Source organism: Marmota flaviventris, chromosome 9 (assembly GCF_047511675.1).
Source record: "Marmota flaviventris isolate mMarFla1 chromosome 9, mMarFla1.hap1, whole genome shotgun sequence".
Lineage (NCBI taxonomy): Eukaryota > Metazoa > Chordata > Mammalia > Rodentia > Sciuridae > Marmota > Marmota flaviventris.
In genome coordinates, this window is record NC_092506.1 from 103,625,576 (window position 1) to 103,648,149 (window position 22,574).

Genomic DNA, 22,574 nt, shown 5'->3' on the forward strand with positions numbered 1-22,574 from the left:
CTATCCCTGAACAGTCTCCAAAGGTACTAAAGAGGTCGTCTTGACTGGGATTATTCCAGACTCCCCAGTTTCATTAAATGGCGAAACCCAGGTTCTGTAGGAGAGGGATTGAGACCTTGTCAAATTTCTCTCCTACCTCTTAGTCTTTTTTTTTAATATTTATTTTTTAGTTGTATACAATACCTTTATTTTGTTTATTTATTTTTTTGTAGTGCAGAGGATTCAACCCAGGGCCTTGCACATGCTAGGTGAGCGCTCTGCCGCTGAGCCACAACCCCAGCCCACCTCTTAGTCTTCAGGATGTAGAGACGTTCCCAGAGGATGGGGATCACTCCTCTCTGCCAAAGACCACAGCCCACAGCTCTGCTGGGTTCAACATTAAAACACTTTATTACTGGGCCTCAGAGAGTAGAGGCTGGCAGCCTCAAAGATCCAGAGGGTTGAGGCCAAATTGACGCAGCTGCTCCTTGTGCTTGGCATGGAGTCTCAGCACGGCCCCATCCCAGTGAGGCTTAACAGCTCTCAGTTTGGCCAAGAGCTGGTCCAGGCTGCCCTGCAGACACCAAGCTTTCAGCTCCCAAGAAGAGAGAATGGAGATAAGGGTTGCCCCAGGTTGGTTTGTAAGCTTTCCTTGCTTGCAGGAATTTCTTACTCTGCGCTGGTAGGCACAGCTGTATCCACTCTGTCCAACTTGAGGATAGAGCAGTGTTCCTTGGGGACACTTCTCCTTTCCCTTGGGTTATTAGTCATCACACTAGCTGTGGGCTGTGGGGATGGAGGAGTGCTGGGGTACTAGAGCAGCTGGGCTCTGGAGGGAAGTGCTTACATGTAAGATTTCCTGGTACTTGGCCTCCATGTCCACCACCTGGGCCCTAAGCTGAGTCAGGGTCTGGTCCCGCTCTCTGAGGGCTTGCTCAGCCTCTTCCCTTTCAGCCTTAGCCTCCTTCTGGCACATTTCTGGGGAACAGAAGGGAAGGATGAGAGGACAGAATGGTGGCACTCTATCCTGAACAGTCTCCAAAGGTACTAAAGAGGTCGCCTTGAGTGGGATTATTCCAGACTCCCCCAGGTTCATCACATTTCCTACAGTCCCAGTAAAGAGCTGAAGATCCATCGAGGTATGATAGAGTGCAGAGGGCTTGATACAGGAGATGGGTCCAAAGTCTGGTCATTACTTACTCTTTGTATATTGTCAAATATGTCTCTTACTGAGTCTCAGTTTTTTAATCTTTCAAACCTCATGTATGGTGTGACCCTTAAATGTGAAATGGAAGGCAAAGTGCCTGGTATATAAGAGGTGTTCTATAAATGTTGGTTGAATTTGAAATTGAAATAAGGCAAATATTGGGGAAGGAACCTAGGGACTACATGACAAATAAATAGCTCTTGGATATCTATAGCTAAACTGAAAATGAAAATATTTTAAGATTATAAAAAAAAAAACAACAACTTTGAGGGCTGAGTTGTGGCTCAGTGGTAGAGCGTTTGCCTAGCACATGTGAGGCACTGGATTCGATTCTCAGTACCAAATAAATAAAGATATTGTGTCCATCTACAACTAAACAAATAAACAAACAAGCAAACAACATTGAGGGTGGGGATGTAGCTAAGGGGTAGAGTGCTTTCCTGGCATGCATGGGCCCTAGATTCCATCCCCAGCAACATACACACACACATACACACACACACACACAGGAAAAAAGAAACGAAAGAAAACTTTGAGGTTAAAATTATGAAAGAACTCATGTGCTATGCTGAGATATTTCAACTTTGTCCTGTAAGCAAGAGGAAAGGAAAGCAAAGGCTTCCTGTTTTTTTTTTTTTTTTTTTTTGCTTATTTGGAAAGCTTATTCATTTATTTAGTAAGTGGTTTTTTAGGGCCTATCAGGTGCTAGGCCTTGAAGATACAGAAGTAAATGACTAATATTTTCCTTAGTTTCATTACAAAAGTTAGCTTAATTTAGGGAATATATTTTGCTCAGTAGAGACGTAGAGACAAGGCAGTGGAGAAGAATAAACATTGAATTTGGAGACACTAAGCAAAGGGGGAAGTTAGGTATGAGACCTTCTCTCTGTTGGTGTTTCTTTATTCCTCTCTCTCTTCCTTCCTCTCTTTCCTCCCTTCCTCCTTCCTTCTCCCTCCCTCTCTCTTTCTTTTGATTGAACTCAATGCCTCACACATGCTAGACAAGCATTTTACCACTGAACTACATCCTGAGCCTGAAACCTACCTTTTCTTTACTTACATCTGTTTTTTTATTGTTTGTTTGTTTAGTACTAGCAACTGAGCCCAGAGGCCCTTTCTCACTGAGCTCCATCCCCAGTACTTTTTATTTTTATTTTGAGACAGGGTTTCACTAAGTTGCTGAGGCCTTGTATTTGTGATCCTCCTGTCTCAGCCTCTAGAGAAGCTGGGATTACAGCCATGTGCCATCACTGGGGCTTCTTTACTTACATCTTAGAATTTCTTGTCATCCTGAATCCTCTGCTCAGAGAACAGTCCAGAGAAAGGCATCTAAATTCAAATTCAACCAACAGACTGCAGCTTTCTAAGGAAGGACCCTCTAAGACCATCCTTTCATCTGGACCTAGTTAATGACCCTTGGAGAAAAAGACCTGGATGGAACCTACCTAGCTGCTCCCGAAGACCCCTTACTTCCTCTTCCAGCTGATGGCTGCGGGTTTCCAACTTCTCCTTCAGGGCCTGGTGCTGGCGGCTCATCTCTGAAGCAGGGGTAGTGGGTGGCCAGGAAGCCATGTAGGCATGGAGACATGGAGAAAGGAAAGTTGTAGATGGAGAAGACTTTACTTAGTCCAGAGAGGCCGGAGCATAAGGACCTTCTTAATTTTTCTTGTGATAATGCTGAGAAGGTGGAAAACCCTGAAAATCTGGGGAAGGGATAGAAAACCAGACCCTTGCCTGATGCTGAAGTGCAAGCCTGTAATTCTAGCTACTCAGGAGGCTGAGGCAGGAGGATCACAAGTTAGAGACCAGCATGGGCAACTTAGTGTGACCCTGCCTCAAAAATTGAAAGAACTAGGAATGTGGTTCAGATTTTTAAAAAGAAAGAAAAGGAGAAGAAAAAACAGAAAACCAAACTGCCTTCTCCCATACAGTTTGGGATGAGGAACCTAGCCTTTCTTTCCACTTATTCTCATTGGATAAATGAGATAATGGCTATGACTGCATTTTGTACCCCCACAAAGCAACACATGGCATCAGGGATTCTGGAAGGTGCATGTGTGGGATGCCAGGGATCTTCCTTGGATTCCTTGCTTCCTTGGGGCCCTTTGGTTGTCCTCTTTTAGGGCACTGTCTTCTGCCCACCTGCTCACCCCGTCACATACCTGCATATATAGCCTTCTCTTCACTTCGGGCCTCTTTGAGTTCTGCCTCTAACCCTTGCAACTTCTGCTTCAGCAGCTCTTCGGAAGCCTTGGCTCTACGGGACTCATCCCTCCGCAGAGCTGTGAACAGCAGCAGAGCTGCCTTTAGGATTGGCTGTGACACAACCAGTCCCCATGGGCTGGATAAGCTCTTCCCACCCCTGAAGAGCTGGTGGCAGGGCGTCCAGCCCTTTGCTCTGTTTGTTCCTCTAGAATCTCACAGCCTCTTCATTACTACGAAAGAAAAACTCCTTCTATATTCTGGCCATGGAAAATAGCTTCCCTGGTATGTTGGCATAGCTCAGTGGTAGAGCCCTTGCCTAGCACGTATGAGGCCCTGGGTTTGATCCCAGCCAGGGAATTTGGGAAGAAGTATCCCTCATCAACCCTCACTGCCTACTGCCCCCCCCCCCCCCCCCCGCCACCCATAGTCCTTTTCCATTAGGGGCCAGTTAGAATTTGGCTTAGCCCTGTGCTTATCCCTTCAATCCCCCAAGGACCCAGAAATGCCACTTATGCTGTCCCCAGAGCCTTCACCCTTCTCACCCAAGTGGTTCAGGAGCAGCTCCTTCTCCAGCACCATCAGCCTGTGCTTGGCCTCGGCCTCCACATCTGCCCTGGCAAGTTGGCAGAGCCTTAGCTTATCATAACCTCAGTCCCACCCCCACCTTACCCCACCTCTGGACTTTCCTTCATGAGATCAGAGGACCACCCAATGAAGGGTGCCTCCCTGATAGGACATGTAGAAGCAGGGGTCCCACCTGTACCCACTGTGACTTACCAACACTCAAGTTCTTTTTCTTCTTCTGTGTCCCAGATTTCCTACCTTTTTCTTTGGTCTTAGGTGGCATGTCCTGGCTGTCCTGAGGGAGGGGGGACTTTATAGTTCTAGACATAGGAATGCTTTCCTAACCCCTAGACTTAACCAGGAGACTTGAGTGATTTAGAATTCTAGTTTTCAAGTCTGTCTCACACTTGTTGGAAGCTTTACTTCTTGGTTTCCTGGGAACCTTAGGCAGGGCTGGAGTAGGAAGGGCTGCTCTATATACAGAAGTCATTCCTCCCAACCCTCTGTTAGGGAAAATAAATCTCTGAACCAGTTTGCTCCCTTTTCCCTCCATCCTCACCCTACCTTTTCCTACCTATAGGATGTTTTCTTGCCTTTGTGGTCTCTCCTTGTGGAGTGACCCACTCACAGGGAAGGGCAGAGAGAGGCCCAGATAGAGCCTGAGGAGGAGCCTGTGTCCTGGAAACCAATCCAGGCTGGCAAACTTCCTTCAGGGGCAGGACAGAGAACCAGAAGGTTGGGTTTCTGGAGGCTACATGTTGTCCAGGCAACTGGAAAACACGGAATTCAAAGGAAGGTGTAATGGGCTGTCAGCTCACAAAGCTAAAAATACAAAGACCCTTGAGGGTCACTTCTACCCTTCTCCCAAAATCTTAAATATATTTTGAAGTGAAAGGGCTTTGGAGCTGATTAGCTAAGATGTACTTCCAGGTGGGTGCTGCCTGCAATTTGGAGAGTAAGGAATTATAGATGTACATAGTGTTGTGCTGATATAGAAGAAGACTGACATGGCCATCCTGGCAGTTTTCATCTCAAGATCCCACTGGCAAAAGGACATTAAACTTACAACTGAATATTCCCCTTCAGAAAGGCATTTTACAGTGTCTGAGGGAAATAATGCAGAAGCAGGGAGTTAAGAGAGTTTTCCACTTTAGAGAAGTGAGAACGGAGGAGAGGTGGATCCATGGACTCCAGGATATTGACCCAGAGGGATGCAAATGTCAAGGAAAGGGCACTGGTTAGAGACAGGAGACATGAGTCCTAGTCCCCTCAATGGATGTATAAACTTGGGCAAGCCACTTAAATTTTCTCAGACTCTTTAAACCTTTGATTTTGAAACTCCTGAAAGTCCTGGATTTTTGCTGGGTATTTACAAGACCATTTTCTCTCACAGTACTTAATCTATGTCGGCATTTCCCCTATTCCTATATATAGATGATTTGCAGACAGCTGTTGAGAAACTACCTCTAGAGGTTCCCTGCCACAGAGAGTTGGTTGGCGCTCCCTCTAGTGGACACACTTGGCCTCCTGCATCTCCTCCATTTTTGCTTTATATTTATAGGACAGCGTTCTGGTGACTCCCTTTTGGGGATGCTTCCTAGAATCCTGCCAGAGTCACAAGTGGTTGGAAAGATAAATTTGGGGCAGAGAGTATGAAGGGTGGCTTGCTCTTGGCAGGTGGCCCCCACCCTCCCCCCAGCCCCCGGGGGTGTCTGGAGCCATGACATCTGTCAGTCACTTGGATCTCTGGGCCATATAGTAGGAATTTCAGAGCTTTTCTCCTTGTGGATTAAGGGACCTGCAGACTCTTTTTATAGGTACTTCTCTCTATCCCTGTTCCCCTAAACCTTTTTGGTCAATTGCCTATTGTCAGAAGTAGATCTTCAGAAATGAACATGAGATCTGGAAATGAAGTCTTGTCTCTGAGGAGCAGGCAGATGCCAATGCATATTTATTTGACCCTTTGTGGCTGCAGGGTACTTCTCTGACCTTCTGGACATTTTATAGAGCAAAGGGAAGAGCCAGGTGTGTCTTTCCAGTGCTTACAGCTCCTGTAACTCAGGGCCAATTAACCTTGTACACATTTCCCAAATTTGGAGAATACTTTTATTTTGAATTTGCAGCATTTCTTCATTTACTCTCCCTCCAGAATCCCCTCCCTCTGTCCTGATATAGTGGGTGTTCTCAGTGTTTCTTCCTAGGAGCCTGTCTGGGGACTTCTTCCACAGAATGATTATGTCTTTGTTTATGCTGATGCATAGAACGACATATTGAGGGTAAAAATTACAGAATATAAGCAACATATATGCCTCAGAAGAGCATTTACTTTACAAATATATTTACTCAAATAACTTTCAGGTGCAGAATGAGGATGTGGTTTGGGATGAAGGTGAAGTGGAAAGAAAAATGCCACATGTCACGTGATGTGATACAAGATGAAACAGCTCTAGAAAAACCCAGAATGTAAATGACATTATGATCAGCAATACAACCCTATCTCTAGTACATTTTCAAAAACAAGCAAAATACAGTAAAAACAAAACAAAACAAACAAATAAAAAAACCCAACTATAATGCACCAACAAAAGAAAAAAGTCAAATAAAAATTGTGAGATAAAGGTCGATTTGTCTTTTTGCATTAAGTTTAATTTAGAGGGCTGGGGCTGTAGCTCAGTGGCAGAATGCTTGCCTAACATGCATGAGGCACTGGGTTCGATCCTCAGCACTACATACAAATAAATAAAATAAAGGCATTCTGTCCATCTACAAATTTTTTTTAAAAATTTAATTTAGGGCTGGGGTTGTGGCTCAGAGATAGATCGCTCACCTAGCACGTGCGAAGCCCTGGGTTTGATCCTCAGCACCACATTAAAAATATATATATATTGTGTCCATCTACAACTAAAAAATAAAATATTATTATTTTTTTTAATTTAGAAGCAAAAATAGGAAAGATTATTCCAGCAGAAGTATCTTCCTTTGAATAAAATCCCACACACCTGTGGAAAGAAGGCTCATCCTTTCTCCTTTATTCAAACGTGAAAGATAGGCCATTTGTATATTAAAAGAAACAGGGCCTGCTACAGCAGATACCAAATGCACATTATTTAATTTTCTGTTATGCAGACCTCACTGAAGAGAATACAAATTGGATACCTTAAACCAAGCCAGAGAGGTGTACTGTATACCTAGACATGCACCTTCACAGCTCCATGGGTTAACATTTTACCTGTACTCCTTTAAATCAAGGATTTAACTATGAAAAATACCCTGATAAATCTACCCTGTGTTAGGTACTGTGAAAGATCCAAAGTTGACAAGATAATATAGCATAAATTAACATGTGGTATAAGAAATAAATGACTATGGGGCTGGGGTTGTGGCTCAGTGGTAGAACGTTCACCTAGCACGTGCAAGGTGCTGGGTTTGATCCTCAGCACCACATAAAAATAAATAAAATAAAGGTATTGTGTCCAACTACAACTAAAAAAAATTAAAATAAACAAAGTTTTTTAAAGAAGGAATAAATGACTAGGGAAATTTATAAGAGTGAAGGATTATTTCTAGCAGGAGGACAATATTTGAGCTGAGTTTTGAAGAATGAATTGGATTTTAGAAGCACACTTCAGGCAGAGGAAAAGCTCTGAGTAATGGTGATGAAAAAAGAAAGAATTGTGGTATTTTGTGACTTGATGAGTCACCCAGCATAAGATATTTGTATCAGGGAATAGTACAAAACTGCAAGGTAGTTTGTTTGTTTATTTATTTATTTTGTCATTCTGGGGATTGAACCAGGGCACTCTCACACTGAGCTATATTCCTAGCCCTTTTTATTTTTTATTATTGAGACAAGGTCTTGCTAATTTTTGAGACTGGCCTTGAACTTATCCTCCTGCCTCAGCCTCCCCAGAAGCTGGAATTACAGGTATTGCCACTGTGCTCAGTGCCAAAAACTGTGGTTTACTTATTTTAATTTTTTTTTTTCAGTACTGGGGACCAAATATAGGGCCTCACCCTGGTAGGCAAGTACTCTATTATTAAGTTACATTTCCAGCTTTGCAAAGGAGTTTGGTTTTGGGTTAGAACATGGCTGTTAGTTTTATTCCAGAGGCAATGGAGAGTGTTTAGTTTTTGTTGTTGTGGGGGTGTGATGCTGTCTTAACTAATGGAAGCATATGGTGGCAGGATGGAATTAAGGCAGCAAGGAAACCAGTGAGAAAAATTTCAGTATCCCAGGGAAAAGAAAAGGAGGGCCTGCAGTGAAGGTAGTGGCTCTAGGGGTGGAAAGTTTTGACATTTAGGAGTTTGCCTAGATTCTCCTTTTTTTTTTTTTTTGAGAACTGATAAAAGGTAGGAACTGATAAAAGACATTCTATTGGTAGGAAATGATAATGTAGGCTTCTAAATCAGTCTTAGAGAAAAGCAATTGACTTGCAAACTCAGGATGACTGGCTGAATGATCCTTTAGTTCAAAGATATTTTGCTCTCTTGAAGAAGTACTTGATGAACTTAATTTCCAAATCAGCCAAGGGCTTTGTGGAAGAGCTAGGAGGAAGATACAAAGCAGACCTAAATACTTATTTACACACCTGGGCCTGCAAACTCACAAAGCTGAAGCTAAGAATTAACAAATTAGGGCAGGGCACTTCCTTCTTTGGAAAGGAAGTTCCTATTTTTGTTCTTCCAACGGAATTTTTAGATTAGAGAAGTGGGAGTGATTGGGAACTACATTTCTATTCCCTAGACCGAGTGAGAGCCGCTCTGGCCACCACTTGCAGAGGTCTCACGATTTGTGGGCGGTGTCTCGTGCTAACGGTGCAGACGAGCAAGGGGTGCAATGAGCTGAGCAGAAGATTCTTAAGTACATATTCAATTCCCAGAAAAGGGCAACTTCCCAGAAGCAGAAAGGGAAGTGCTTTGTTTTAAGAGGTCAAAAGCATGGAAGAAGTGCTCATGGCCTGAGGGTTCCCAGCTTTTGAGCCTTTCTGGGGCCTAATCAGGTTGGAACAATCTTCAACGTTCTTTTTTCTGTACTCAGTCGCGTCCTAATGAAGAATCTAAAATGCCAGAGAATGGAGACATACGTTTCTTTTTTCTTCCATTTCCCACAATATGAAGCAAATAACTATAAGTTCAATTTCCACATTTGTCAGGCGTGAGGAAAGGACTTGTAAAGATTCTTTCCACTATGAATTGCTACCTGTCAATGACCCTCTCCTAAAGCACCAACCTCCAGCCAGCCCACAAAGAACATGGAGGTCTCGGCTTCCGCTTAGTGCGCAGGCTTCACATTGGATCCCACCCGCTTCCTTTTCGCGCGTCTCCAGCAGAGGGCGCAAGCACTGAGGTTTTGCTGGCCCCGCCCCCTTCCCGACCTCGGGGATAGGGGCGAGGGAGGCGGGCGCGGAAACTTGGTGGCTGCTTTCCCGGAGCTGTGGGCACGTGGGCGCTGGCGAGGGGGTGGGGCGGGAGGTGGGGGTCTCTCCCGGGTTCGGACGCTGCCGCCTGCTTTCCCCAGCTCTGGGATCAGCCGTCAGTCCCTGGCGCGCGCCCCCGCGCTCCGCCCGCCGGGCTCGTGCTCGCTTAAAGGGGCGCGCCCTGCACCCCCCACTGCCGGCACCGCCCACTCCCCTCCCCGGGGCCGCTCCTCCCACCGCTCCGAGAGCCGGCGGCTGCTGCGGCCGCGAGAGGCCCCTCCTTCACGCCCTCCTTTCCCTCGCTCGCTGCCGAGCGGAGCCGGCCGTCCGGCTGGGCCCCCGACTCTCCCCGGCCATGGCCGGTAACGTGAAAAAGAGCTCTGGCGCCGGGGGCGGTGGCGGCTCCGGAGGCTCGGGCTCGGGCGGCCTGATCGGGCTCATGAAGGACGCCTTCCAGCCGCACCACCACCACCACCACCTCAGCCCCCACCCGCCGGGGACTGTGGACAAGAAGATGGTGGAGAAGTGCTGGAAGCTCATGGACAAGGTGAAGGGCCTGCCGAGGACCCGCGGGAGCAGGGTGGGCGTGGGCGGAGGGCCTCGCCAGCGCTGGGATCGGCGGAGGAAGCTGGGGGAGGGTCTGGAGGCCAGGAGCTGGGGTGACCCGCCGGCCGAGGGGGGCTGGGGGCCGGGAGCCGGGGCAGGGGAGGAGGCCGGATGGTGGGTCGGTTTGGGGGAAGGGCTGCTGTTGGGAGTTGGGGACATTGAGGTGTTCGGGGAGCGAGACAAAGATGGGGTGGGGGCTGGGGTGAGGGTTGACTGGGAAGCCACCGGGGCGGAAGTGCAGTGGGGTTTGGGGCTCGGTGCGGGGTGTGGGGATGTGGGTCACGGAATTGGCCCTGGGAGACCGTCGTGAGGGGGTTAAGGAAGCGTTTGATTTACCGGCTGGTTCTCCTGGCTGGATGAGAAGTCGACATCTGACTAGGGAATTGGGTTTTTGGGCTCTCATTGAGGGACCTGGGGGCAGGACAACTCCACAGGCTAACTGTATTCTGGGTGAGCGTAAGGTTTTTTTCTCTTTAGGATGTAATACCAGGATAAAAGAAAGAGGGAGGTTTAAATGGGGGCAAGGAAGGAACTTTCCTCCACATCTAGCACTAGCTCAAGTTTTTTGACCCTTCGAAGCATTGGGATGTGATCCATTGCCGGTTTTGAGATAATGCACTGATTAAACCACAAGTTCTGGTTAGAACCATTATCTTCTGGAAGGTGGAATGACCGAATATGCCAAGCAGCAGATTTTGACTTTTTCATAACTTCCTCCCTCCACTCACCGCTTTTAGCTTGGCTCTACATTTTCTTGTAAGGGCCTAGCTCCTTATTATTGCAGGACCTGACTTGAGTTTGTTCCATGAGTCTTTTTGATTACTTTTTTTGAAGCAAGGCAAAAAAAAAAATTAAAGACGTTATATTTAGTCATTTAAGTATGTCATGTGGGAGAATTTTACTTCCTTATAGTTGTGTCTATATAATTAAACATATTAAGTAACAGTCCCTTATACTTAAAAAGTGTATAAGCAGTCTAATGTTCTGTTAGAATTAAATATATCTTGATATTTATCATTCATTAATAACATTTTGGCAAAACTTATACTTCAGATTAAAAGTGGATAGGAGGATCTGGCATGCAAGAGACTGCTGTTATTTCCTCCAGGGTAAAATTGGTTTTCTTTGGTTCCTCTCCGGACCTAGGTTCCTCTTCTGTAAGTTTTTCATAGGTTGTTTGGACTAAAAACAGCTAATAAAATGATTATGAAGTACTTGGCAAATGTAAATGTGCTATATAATGCTTAACAAGTCCTGTGTGAGAATTAACACTCCTATAGTGTATACCAGTGATTTCAGAGCCACTTTTTTTTTTTTTTAAGTTGTTGATAGACCTTTATTTTATTTATTTATATGTGGTGCTGAGAATCTAATCCAGTGCCTCACACATGCCAGGCAGAGGGGTGATTTTTCTCATGGTTAAATAATTGGAATTGCAAGAGGCTCTGGGTTCCATCTGCAGCACCATAGATGGACAGACAAATTCGTATTGTAATTAATGACACAAATATTTGTTGATTATATCGGTGGTGTAGTGCTAATTTTATTATTAGAAATTATAATAAAAAAGGAAACTTTAAATATGTTGACATCTTTTAAAAAATATTGTATTCAAAATTTGAAGTTTCTTAAGCTTGCGTTTTGGGGATTTACTATTAAGGACTAAAAGATTCCTCTGACAGAAAAATTATTTGCTTTTCTAATCAGTTTCTCATATAGGCCCAGTTGGTGAAGTGTATCAAAATTATGCCAATTTGTGACTTCTTAGAAATAATGAACTTTTAATCAAACTTTTGTGTTTTGGTAAATAAAGGATAAATGATGGTCCAAATAAAGTCTTCCCTATGTCTTATTGCTTCATCTCTTTGAAGTGTATTTAATTGAGTTCTCCTGCAGGTTGTTTAATTGTTTGGATGGAATAAAGAGGACTCAAAAGTTTTTGAGTTAAAATGCTTTTAGGTATAGGTAGTTTAAAGGACAGTATCCTTTTAGCTTTTCCATTTTAGTCTAGGAAAGGGATATTTATTCTTACACTCTGCTTGTCTTGGAAGATGGCTTCGATACTGTGTCCTGTATCACATATTACTAGTTGTGCTGAAATGAAAATTCAGTGTTTTCTTTTTTTTTTTAAAGAGAGGGAGAGAGAGAGAGAATTTTAATATTTATTTTTTAGTTTTCGGCGGACATAACATCTTTGTTTGTATGTGGTGCTGAGGATGGAACCTGGGCCGCACGCATACCAGGCGAGCGTGCTACCGCTTGAGCCACATCCCCAGCCCAATTCAGTGTTTTCTGATGTGTTAGTCCTGTAGGTTAATATTGCTCTCTAGAGTATTTCTGAATACTTCTCTAGCATTGCTAGATTGTACCGTGTCTTTACCCTTGATGTTTTAAGCATAGTGGGTTCTCTTTTTCTACTTTATTTTTATTGTTGAAAGTCTTTAGTAGGGTCGTTACACCTCCTTGACTTCATGTGGTATTATACAAGTAGTAAGAACTTACTGTCACAGCCACAGATGTACCCCATGTTTATTGAATTTAGTCTTAAGTCATGATTTCATACCTGTTTTGTACTTGGTTGATTTAGCACTGGAAATTGTTAGTTTCCTCCCCTTCCCTCTGTTGGATATATGCAGTTGAAGTTGGTGTAAATCCTGGATTCTGGTCAGTGTAAACCCAGTTTACTAATTTACTAACCCATTATAGATTAGTTGAGCAAAATGATTATGATAGAATGTTTGTTATTAAACAAAAGACATAGCCTCTAATAAGTTTTTCTGTTTTAGTTTTTTCCCCATCCCCAGGATGTTGTAATAGATATTTGTGTAAATATTTCTATGTGAAGAAAAATAGTAAATAAAGAGACAAATTGGGCAGGGAGCAGAGAATGGAAAGAAAAATTGTACACATTGCCTTCAATGTAAATTTAAAAGTATCAAGGTTTAGTGAGAGATGTAAAATGCCATTGTGAAGTAGAGATTGACAAACTTTTTCTGTAAAGGGAGGGATTATAAATATTTTAGGTTTTGCTGGGTACATACTTAATACCATACTCTTTGTTGTTATTACAACTTTTTAAACACGTAAGAGCCATTATTATCATGCTGAGGTACTGGAGGATAAAAGGCTTCGGGTCATCTTCCCACCCTTGAAACTGAGCTGGTAGTATTTTGGATCTGTACTGTTTTATTTATTTATTTATTTTTATGATGCTGGGTATTAAACTCAGGGTCTTACCATACTAGGCAGACATTCTACCAGTGAGATACACCCTCAGTCCTGTTTTATTTGAAATTAGCTGGCATCATTAAAATATTAAGGTATTGATTATTTTTTAATTGGATGTAACTTATTAAACAAATCCTTTCTTTCTTTCTGTTTTTTAATATGGAGGATTGAACCCCAGCCCTTTTTAAATTTTGAGACAGGGTCTTGTTATATTGCTTAGGGACTTGCTAAATTGCTGAGGCTGACCTCAAACTTGTAATTCTCCTTCTTCAGCCTCCAGAATCACTGGGATTAAAGTTGTGCACCACCACGCCTATCTAAAATTCTTCCCTTTAAAGCATGTGTTTATTTTATTTTTGGTACTGGGATTTGAACCCAGGGGCACGTTTATCACTGAGCTACATCTCTATTCCTTTCTATTTTTTATTTTGAGACAGGGTCTTGCTGAGTTACTTAAGGCCTCACTAAATTGCTGAGGCTGGCCTTGAACTTGAGATCCTCCTGCCTCAGTGTTCTGAGTCCCTGGGATTACATACCTGTGCTACTGTGCCTGGCAAAGCATATGTTTAAGAAAGTATTTTTAGCTGGCCATAATGGCATGTAGGCCCAGAACTCTGGGAGGCTGAGACAGGAGAATGACTGGAGCCCAGGAGTTCAAGGCCTGTGTGGGAGACCCCTTTTATTGTTTGTTAGTTTTTATTTTGGTACTAGGGATTGAACCCAGGGATGCTTTACCACCGAATTCCCCAGCCCTTTTTACTTTTTTATTTTGAGACAGGGTCTTTTTTTTTTTTTTAATTCTTTTTAGTTATACATGGACACAATATTTTTATTTTGTTTATTTATTTTTATGTGGTGCTAAGGATCGAACCCAGTGCCTCACATGTGCGAGGCAAGTGCTCTGTCACTGAGCCCCAGCCCCAGCCGGAGAACAGGTCTTGTTATTATTAACTTGTTTCGGCCCTTGCTAAATTGCACAGACTGGCTTTGAACATATAATCCTCCTACCTCAGCCTCCCGAGTCACTATGATTACAGACATAAACCACTATGGATGTCTTGTTTGAGTTTAAAAATGTATCCTCAAAAGATTATTTTTACTGGGCATGGTGGCACATACTTGTAATCCCAGTGGTCTTGAAGGCCTAGACAGGAAGAGGAAGGCTACAGCAGGAGGATTGAAAAAAATTTGGGAGGGTGGTTCCAGGGATTGAGCTCAGGGGCACTCAACCACTGAGCCACATCCCAGCCCTTTTTTGAAATTTTATTTAGACATATGGTCTCACTGAGTTGCTTAGCACCTCCCTGTTGCTGAGGCTGGCTTTGAACTTGCTTCCTGCCTCAGCTTCCTTGAGCTGCTGGGATTACAGGCGTGCACCACCACACCCAGCAAGGTTGAAAATTTAAGGCAAGCTTGGTGACACATTTATAATCCCAGCAACTAAGGAGAATTGCAAGTTTGAGGCCAGCCTCAGCAAGTTTTTGAGACCCTGTCTCAAAATAAAAAATGAAAAGGGCTGGGGATGTGGCTCATTGATTAAGCACTACTGGTTCAATCCCTTGTACCCCAAACCAAACTAAAAAAAAAAAAAAAATGAATAGGGAAAATGAGTGGAGTTGAGGAAGGAGATTTACGGGGGTGGGAGGAAATGGAGAATGAAATTGACATATTGTACGTATGAGACCATATCACAGAGAATTCCACCTTTATGTGTATCTTTAAAGCACCAATTAAAAAAAAAAAACTAATGAAAGGAAGATCAGTGAAGTAGAGGAAGGGGAAATAGGTGGCGGGAGGAAGGGACTGGGGTCAGAAATGGAGCAAATTCTATTTTATTTATGTATGACTATGTCAAAGTGAATCCCATTATTATGTATAACTACAATACATTAATAAAAAAATTAAAAGGCAGCCTGGGCAATTTAGTGAGACCTTGTCTTAAGATAAAAAGGGCTTGGAGCGTGTCTCAGTGGTAGAGCACCCCTGGGTTCAATTCCCAGTACTGCAGGGAATAAAACAACCATCTCTTTCTTTATCTGCTGCTTACCCTACCTGTGCCCTGTCCCCAAAAGAATCTTAGGTAAATTCCTGTATTTTGGTAGTAAGAGGTACTTAGTTAAATTTTGTTTTGTTTTGGTGCTAGGGATTGAACCCAGGGGTGCTTTATCCAGCCATTTTTTATTTTGAGGCAGGGTCTTGATAAGTTGCTTAGGGCCTTGCTGAATTGCTGAAGCTGACCTGAAACTTGAGATCCTCCTGCCTCAGCCTCCCAAGCTGCTGGGATTTTAGTCATGTGCCATCATGCCTGGCACTTAGTTGAATTTATAAATAAATATTTCATCTGTCTTCTTGCTCACTTCCTCCTTTCCTCTTTTTACATTTTTTTCTTCCTATGTTTGCATGCTCACTGAGTCCCAAGCTGGGTATTAGGTGTAAGTTCTTACATGCCAGGAATTGCATTATAAGTGATACATGTGATAAGTGACTACAAGAGAAGCATGTCCAAAGTGAGATGGCATCTCTTAAAGAGTTTACACATGGAAACATATTTCTTCTGTGTTTATCTTAACCGCTGAAGCTTGTAAACTCCTGAGGGCAGCAGTGTAACTGACTTATCTCCTGCAGTATCCAGTTAAGGGGGTTATTCAATAAAAGGTACTTTTTAAGTATTTGTTAAATTAATTGTGTGTCCCCGAGGAATTAACTGAAAGGAAAAGATATGGGGTTGAGAATTTATTTTAATCACATCAAGTTAATTTATTGCAGTAGCCCTTTATGGGTGTCATCCTTGTTTTATAGATGAAGATATTTAGGTTCAGAGAGAGTTAATAGTGGAGCCTAAATTCAGGATTACCCACTTCCAAGGCTAGTAAATTCTTCCATAGATTTCCTTCTCACATATTCAACAAAGCCTCAATCACAAAAGCCACCATAGTTATGTGCTACGTAACAACTATTCAGTCAACCACAGACCACACATACCTTGCTGGTCCCAGAAGATACTAATGAAGCCAAAAATTTCCTGTCTCCTTGTGGCATAATAGGGCAATGCATTACTCCCATGTTTGTGGGGATTCTGGTGTAAACATACCTACTGTATGTCATTTGTACGAAAAGTATAGCACATGATACCATATGTTAATGAGTATGTTACTAGTTTATGTATTTATTGTGCTTTTTATTTTAGATTGTACTCCTTTAATCTACTTAAAAAATAACTAACTATAAACAGTATGTCCTGTTAGCCCTGCATCTTGTATTTATTGTGTCTCTTCATTGTATCAAGAGGCCACAATGAGTGATTGACCTTCACCATGCTACCTAGGTCTGTGTAAGTATACTCTGATATTTATACAGTGGTGATATCCTCAAGATGCGTTTCTCAGAGGGTAGCCCCATTAAGAGATCTGTAATTGTATTTAGAAGGTATCCTCTGCAGATACAGAACAGCAGTCTTTACCCCCCTCACCCCTCCACCCCCATTCATTAAAGCAAAGTGGACATTCTCTTTAATGATATGTCAAGATAATGTTTAAACTAGTACCATTTGATGAAATAACTGCTACCAAATGTATGTATGTATGTATGTATTTATGTATTATATATGTGGTGCTGGGGATTGAACCCATGCTAGGCAAGCACTGTACCACTGAGTACATCCCCAGCCCCCACTGTTGCCTACTTTTAAGTTAAGGATTAGTGTTTTCTTCAAATTATGTGTGCTGATTATTTTTCATGGTGAACATAGAAGCTTATGTATATAATTTTCCCATTATAGTTAATTCATGTTATCTATGGTGACATTTACCACTGTTTAATTTTAGTTTATCAATACATCTATCTCTTCTCCCACTAGAGCTCTTCAGGACTAAGGCATTGTCTTAACATAGTCCTTCATTTTCTGTCTTATTGGAAGAATCAGTCAGGAATTTGTTTTTGAGGGTTGAATTAAAGTAGCATTTACTTTATCTTATAAAGGTAGTATAACAGTCATCATAAAACATGAGTGTGTTATTTTTATGTCTATTAAGAACTCCATAAAGGATATAAAATTCTTTATAATTTTCTTACTGTGTGGGAAACATGAGTCAGTTCATGAGATTAGTGACCTTTTTTTTTTTTTTTTTTGGTACTATAAATTGAACTCAGGAGTGCTTTATTTACCATTGAGCTACATCCCCAGCCCTTTTTATTTTTTATTTTCAGAGTAGGGTTAGGTCAGGAGAGAAGATAATCTGCTTTGTTCACTTGTGACTTTGGTTTTTGGTGACTCTGGTTATAGGAAAATCTATTTTTTGTATGTTGTTTGCTAGCAGTATACTTACAGAGGACTGATAAATCATGATCAGTTATTTCCTCAGTCGAATTCATGTTATATTCAAATATACAGTAACATACTGTGCAAAATTATTTTCCTAATGATTAATTTAGAGCATTAACGGAATAATGAACTAAGTATTAATTTGAAAACTGAATCCAAATTCCACTTTACATTTTCCAATGAAGTTGCTAATTCTGATCTATATTAGGTTTGTTAGGAGAAGGGGATTATAACAAGCAAGTCATTGTGAAATGTTTTCATGATTAGCACATTTTGTGCTGGAAGGAAATAGGTGGGAGTAGTCAACCAGGAGCACTGGAAGCCAGCCTCAACTCTGTCCCCACAATGTTCCTTCCTGCAGAAGCATCCAAAAGGAGGGAGAAAGTGTGCTAATGATGACATTGGCAGTGCATATCCACTGGGGAGATATGGTGCCACTACCATGATATAGCTGTCAGAAATCAGTAGTGATTCTAGTTTTCTCTTTGCAACTTTTGGAATGGGCAGTGAGTCGTGCTTAGCATACTTCGCTGCCTGAGTACCTTCTCACAGCCACTGCTGACTGCTTGCTACCTTCCCTCTGGCTTGGATTTGCCATGGAAGAATGCTTAAAATGAGGCCAGTTCATTGGTGCTTCATTGAGTGGGATTGGACCCTGATTCTTGACTCCTCTTTGTTCAGATTTATTTCGAACAGCAGTACTTAGCTGTAGCACTCTTTGAGAAAAACAAAAGCTATTTATGATTCATAAAATATACAGAACAAAATGTAAAAGTCCCCGTTTCCTCTCATTTCTCAAACGACTACCCTTTCCAGACATATCTAGTGTCTCTTCCTCTAGCGAGCCCTTGTATCTTTTCCTAAATGGCTCTGAGAAAATTGCATGGACAGCATCATCTTTGAGAGTGATTTATTGACTTGAGCAAGTAGTTGACCTCTTAGCATTTGCTACTTAAGACTGACAACCATTATTAATTCCTTATATTGTAGCTCAGTTTACAATTTCACATCTGTTAATATATAAGGAATTTCAGTGTATCTTATGAAATTTTTATAGATTAAGTAACCTTTCCAACTTGTTCAGCTTCTACTGTTTAATGTGGATCTTGAACTGGTGTTCAGACTATATCAAGTGATATCTTGTAAAACTAGTGATTCTCAGACTGTGATGTGAATTCAGATCATTTGGGATTTTTGCCAGAATGGAGAATCTGAGTAGGTCTGGGGTGGAGCCTGAGATTCTGCATTACTTACTGGCTCCTAGGAGACATGAATGCAGCTGGTCAAGGGACCATAGGTGATGTAGCAAGGCTCCATACTGCAGTTAGCTTTTATTTTAGAAAAATTTGCCAGTTTTTTTTTTTTTTTTTTAAGAAAACAGCAGTAAAATATTTATGTTTAAGATTTTAAAGACAAGAGGTGGGATGGAGGGGGGGAAATGCTGGGGAATGATATTGGCCAAATTATGTTTGTACATGTATGAATATGCAAGAATAAATCCCATCATTATGTACAACTAATGCACCAATAAAAAAAGTGGAAAAAGATCCACATAAAATATTGTTTTAGTTGTAGATGGACACAATACCTTTATTTATTTTTATGTGATGCTGAGGAGTGAACCCAGTGCCTCACCCATACTGGACAAGTACTCCGCTACTGAGCTATAACCCCAGCCCTGGAAAAAATATTTTAAAGACAATGTTCTTAAATTATGAAATTAATACATACTTAAACATTTTTAAGCAGAAGATTTTTCTTAAAGGGTTCTGGAATTTGAAAAAATATTTGCTAAATTATAGCAAATTATTAATATGGAAATGTTATTAATATATATAGGTGTCTCTGAAAAACATTTTCTTTAAAAAACAAAAAGACTGTATAAGGGGCTGGGGATATATATAGCTCATTTGGTAGAGTGCTTGCCTTGCGTGCACAAGGCCCTGGGTTCAGTCCCCAGCACCAAAAAAAAAAAAAAAAACCACCCAAAGACAAAAACTGTATAAAATTAAAGACTGTATAGAACTTAATGATGTGAATATATGTAGATTTATTTAATAAATTCATATTGATGATTTTCTAAGTTATTTCTGAGTTTTTTTTAATACCTTTATTTAATTTATTTATTAGTAGTTGGGCTGGGGTTGTGGCCCAGAGGTAGAGTGCTTGCCTACCATGTGTGAGGCACTGGATTCGATCCTCAGCACCACATAAAAATAAGATAAAGATATTGTGTCCATCTATAACTGAAAAAATAAATATTAAAAAAAATTAAGTGGTGCTGAAGATTGAACCCAGGGCCTCACATGTACTAGGCAAGCACTTTACCACTGAGCCACAACCCCAGCTCCCTTAATATTAGAAGCAGTATAATAGTAGTATTCATCATAGTTTCTTTCTTTTTTGAGTACTGGGGATTGAACCCAGGGGCACTTTACTACTGAGCCACATCTCTAGCCATTTTTATTTTGTATTTTTTGACAGGGTCTCACAAACTTGCTGAGGGCCTTGCTGAGTTGTTGAGGCTGGCCTTGAACTTGCGTTCCTCTTGCCTCAGCCTCCCCAGTCTCTGGGATTACAGGTGTGGACCACCATGCCTGGCAGTGTATAGTTTTAAAGTATTTCCATTTCTTTTCTGAACTGGGCTTTAAAGCCAGGGCCTTGCACACTGAGTCCTTTTTATTTTTTATTTTGAAAGAGTTTCACTAAATTGCAGAGGTTGGCCTAGAACTTGTGATCCTCTAACCTTCGCTTCCTGAGTAGTTGGGATTACAGGTGCATGCCACCATGCCCAACTCTTAAGTATTTGCTTAGAAAATTCCTAGAAATGCTATTGTTGGGTTACAGGAATCATACATTAAAATTTTTAAAATCCTTATTTTGGCCAGGCACAGTGGTGCACATCTGTAATTCTAGCAACTCTGAAGGCTGAGGCGGAAGATTGTAAGTTTGAGGTTCAGCAACTAAGGGATCCCTAATTCAGATTTGGAAAATAAAAATGACTGGGAAATGTAGCTCAGTAGTAAATGCCCTGGGTTCAAATCTTTTACCAACAAAACAAAACATATTTTGCCACATTTCCCTCCAAAAAAAATCTGCTTTCACCATCATTTCTTGTCTAGCTTGTTGATTTAAATAAAGTAGCTGGTTCCTTTAGGTGAAAATTAGGTTGGCACCTTTCCACAGTCCCAGGTTTTTTTTTTTTTTTTTTTTGGTACTGGGATTTGAATCCAGGGGTCCTCTACTACTGAGCTATGTCCCCAGTTCTTTTATTTTTTGAGACAGGTTCTCATTAAGTTGCTGAGGCTGACCTCGAACTTGTGATCTTCTTGCCTCAACCTCCTGAGTTTCTGGGATTACAGGCATTGGCCTAGTTCACATTCATGTTTTTATTGAACACAAACCAGGTGTTGGGGTGTTAAAGATGAGCCAGGGTTCACAATTAACAGTCTGTGGGTATAGCTGAAGTGTGTAAACAGCTCTGGGGCTCCTCTGTGGGGTCATGAGCCAAACCATTACTTAATCCCTGAGGAGATAAGAGAGAAGATTGGGGAATGGAGAGCATAAACCAAGCTGGCATCTATGCAATGCTTTGATCCATATTTGTGTTGAAATTATTATATAGCATCCAAAACATTTGCAAAATCATTTAACCTATAGTTCATGTTAAGTATTTGATTTGAAGTTGTATTGATAACTCTGGATAAAGAATTATTTTTTCCTTTTAAAAATAGAATCTATGGAGCTGGGTTGTAGCTCAGTGGTAGAGTGCTTGTCTAGCATGCATGAGGCACTGGATTCAATCCTCGGCACCACATGAAAATAATAAAGGTACTGTGGGCTGGGGTTGTGGCTCAACGATAGAGTGCTTGCCTAGCATGTGCAAGGCTCTGGGATCAATCCTCAGCACCACGTGCAAATAAATAAAGTAAAAAAGGTATTGTGTACAGCCACAACCTAAATAAATATTTTAAGAAAGAAAGAAAGGTATTGTGTCCATCTCCAAGTTAAAAAAAATATTAAAAAATAATCCATGTATAAAAGCTGCAAGCTTAATCTATCAGAACATGTCAGCTATTTAATTTCATACATTATAGTGAATGTATTTTTTCTGCAGTTGATGTGATAAATGAAAGTAATGAGATTGGTATTGAGTTATAAATGGCATGGTGTTTTAAATAAACGCTCATGGGTAGTATTTGAGAAGTATTATGTAGTAATTACTATTCAAGAGCCTGAATGGGATTTTGATAAATCAGTAATGGAGAATAGTAATTAGAGGTGTAAGACTTTTTTCTTAAGGCCATTATCTAGTGATAATACTTTTTTTTTTTAAGTATAGGTTTCTGATTTGTCTTTGAAAAATATGAATCATGAGTTGTTGTTTAAAGCCTTTACTTTATATTTGTACTTGTAAGACTATTGAACGTATTCAAGTTTCTGAGATTATGGAATTTGTAAAATTTGAAGCTTTAAAAGACATTAGAAATAAATTGATCACTTTCATTTACAGGTACAGAAATTTAGATCTAGGGTGGCAAATAACAAATCTAAGGTCATATAGTTGGTAAATGCCAGTCACCAGACTAGATCCCAGGGCTCTGGACTTAAACAGTATTATCTTTTGCCCTGTACCTCCTGTTCTCTTGAGTAAGGTTGATTCTTTTAAAATGGTAACAAATTTTTACATGGTGTATGTATATCTCCACATCATGAGTATACATATATATATATATATATATATATATATATATATATATATATATATATATTTTTTTTTTTTTTTTTATTTTACTAGAGATTGAATGCAGAGCCATTCTATCACTGAACCACAACCCCCTAGACTTTTTTATTTAACTTTGAAACAGGGTCTTGCTCAAGTTGCCCAGGCTGGCCTCGAACTTGCAACCCTCCTTCATCATCCTCTGGAATCACTGGGATTGCAGGCATGCACTACTGTATCCAGGTTTCTTCTTATTTTTAATTTTTTGTTTGTTTGTTTCTGGGTAGCAGGGATTGAACTCAGGGGCGCTTGACCACTGAGCCA

The 22,574-nt window shown here is 41.3% G+C and overlaps 2 protein-coding genes across 3 annotated transcripts in view; one reads left to right on the forward strand and one right to left on the reverse strand.

Moving 5' to 3' along the window:
• Nucleotides 1-367: 367 nt before the first annotated feature.
• Drc12 (dynein regulatory complex subunit 12 homolog) lies at nucleotides 368-4,246 on the reverse strand. Of its 2 annotated transcripts, XM_027930457.1 has the most exons (6): nucleotides 4,169-4,246; nucleotides 3,934-3,999; nucleotides 3,349-3,468; nucleotides 2,632-2,724; nucleotides 827-957; nucleotides 368-553 (listed from the first exon to the last, which is right to left on the reverse strand). In XM_027930457.1, exons 1-6 carry the CDS (start codon nucleotides 4,236-4,238, stop codon nucleotides 425-427), a joined length of 609 nt encoding a protein of 202 aa, XP_027786258.1. In that variant the 5' UTR covers nucleotides 4,239-4,246; the 3' UTR covers nucleotides 368-424. The 2 variants fall into 2 exon arrangements, with proteins under 2 accessions (XP_027786258.1, XP_027786259.1); XM_027930458.1 differs by lacking the exon at nucleotides 2,632-2,724.
• A 5,400-nt stretch (nucleotides 4,247-9,646) lies between these two features.
• The window catches only part of Cbl (Cbl proto-oncogene), a 104,805-nt gene continuing 91,877 nt past the window's right edge, over nucleotides 9,647-22,574 (forward strand). Inside the window, exon 1 of the mRNA XM_027930587.3 lies at nucleotides 9,647-9,919. Within this exon, the coding sequence (XP_027786388.3) occupies nucleotides 9,728-9,919 (192 nt within the window). The 5' untranslated portion in view covers nucleotides 9,647-9,727. The remainder of the gene's footprint in view (nucleotides 9,920-22,574) is intronic.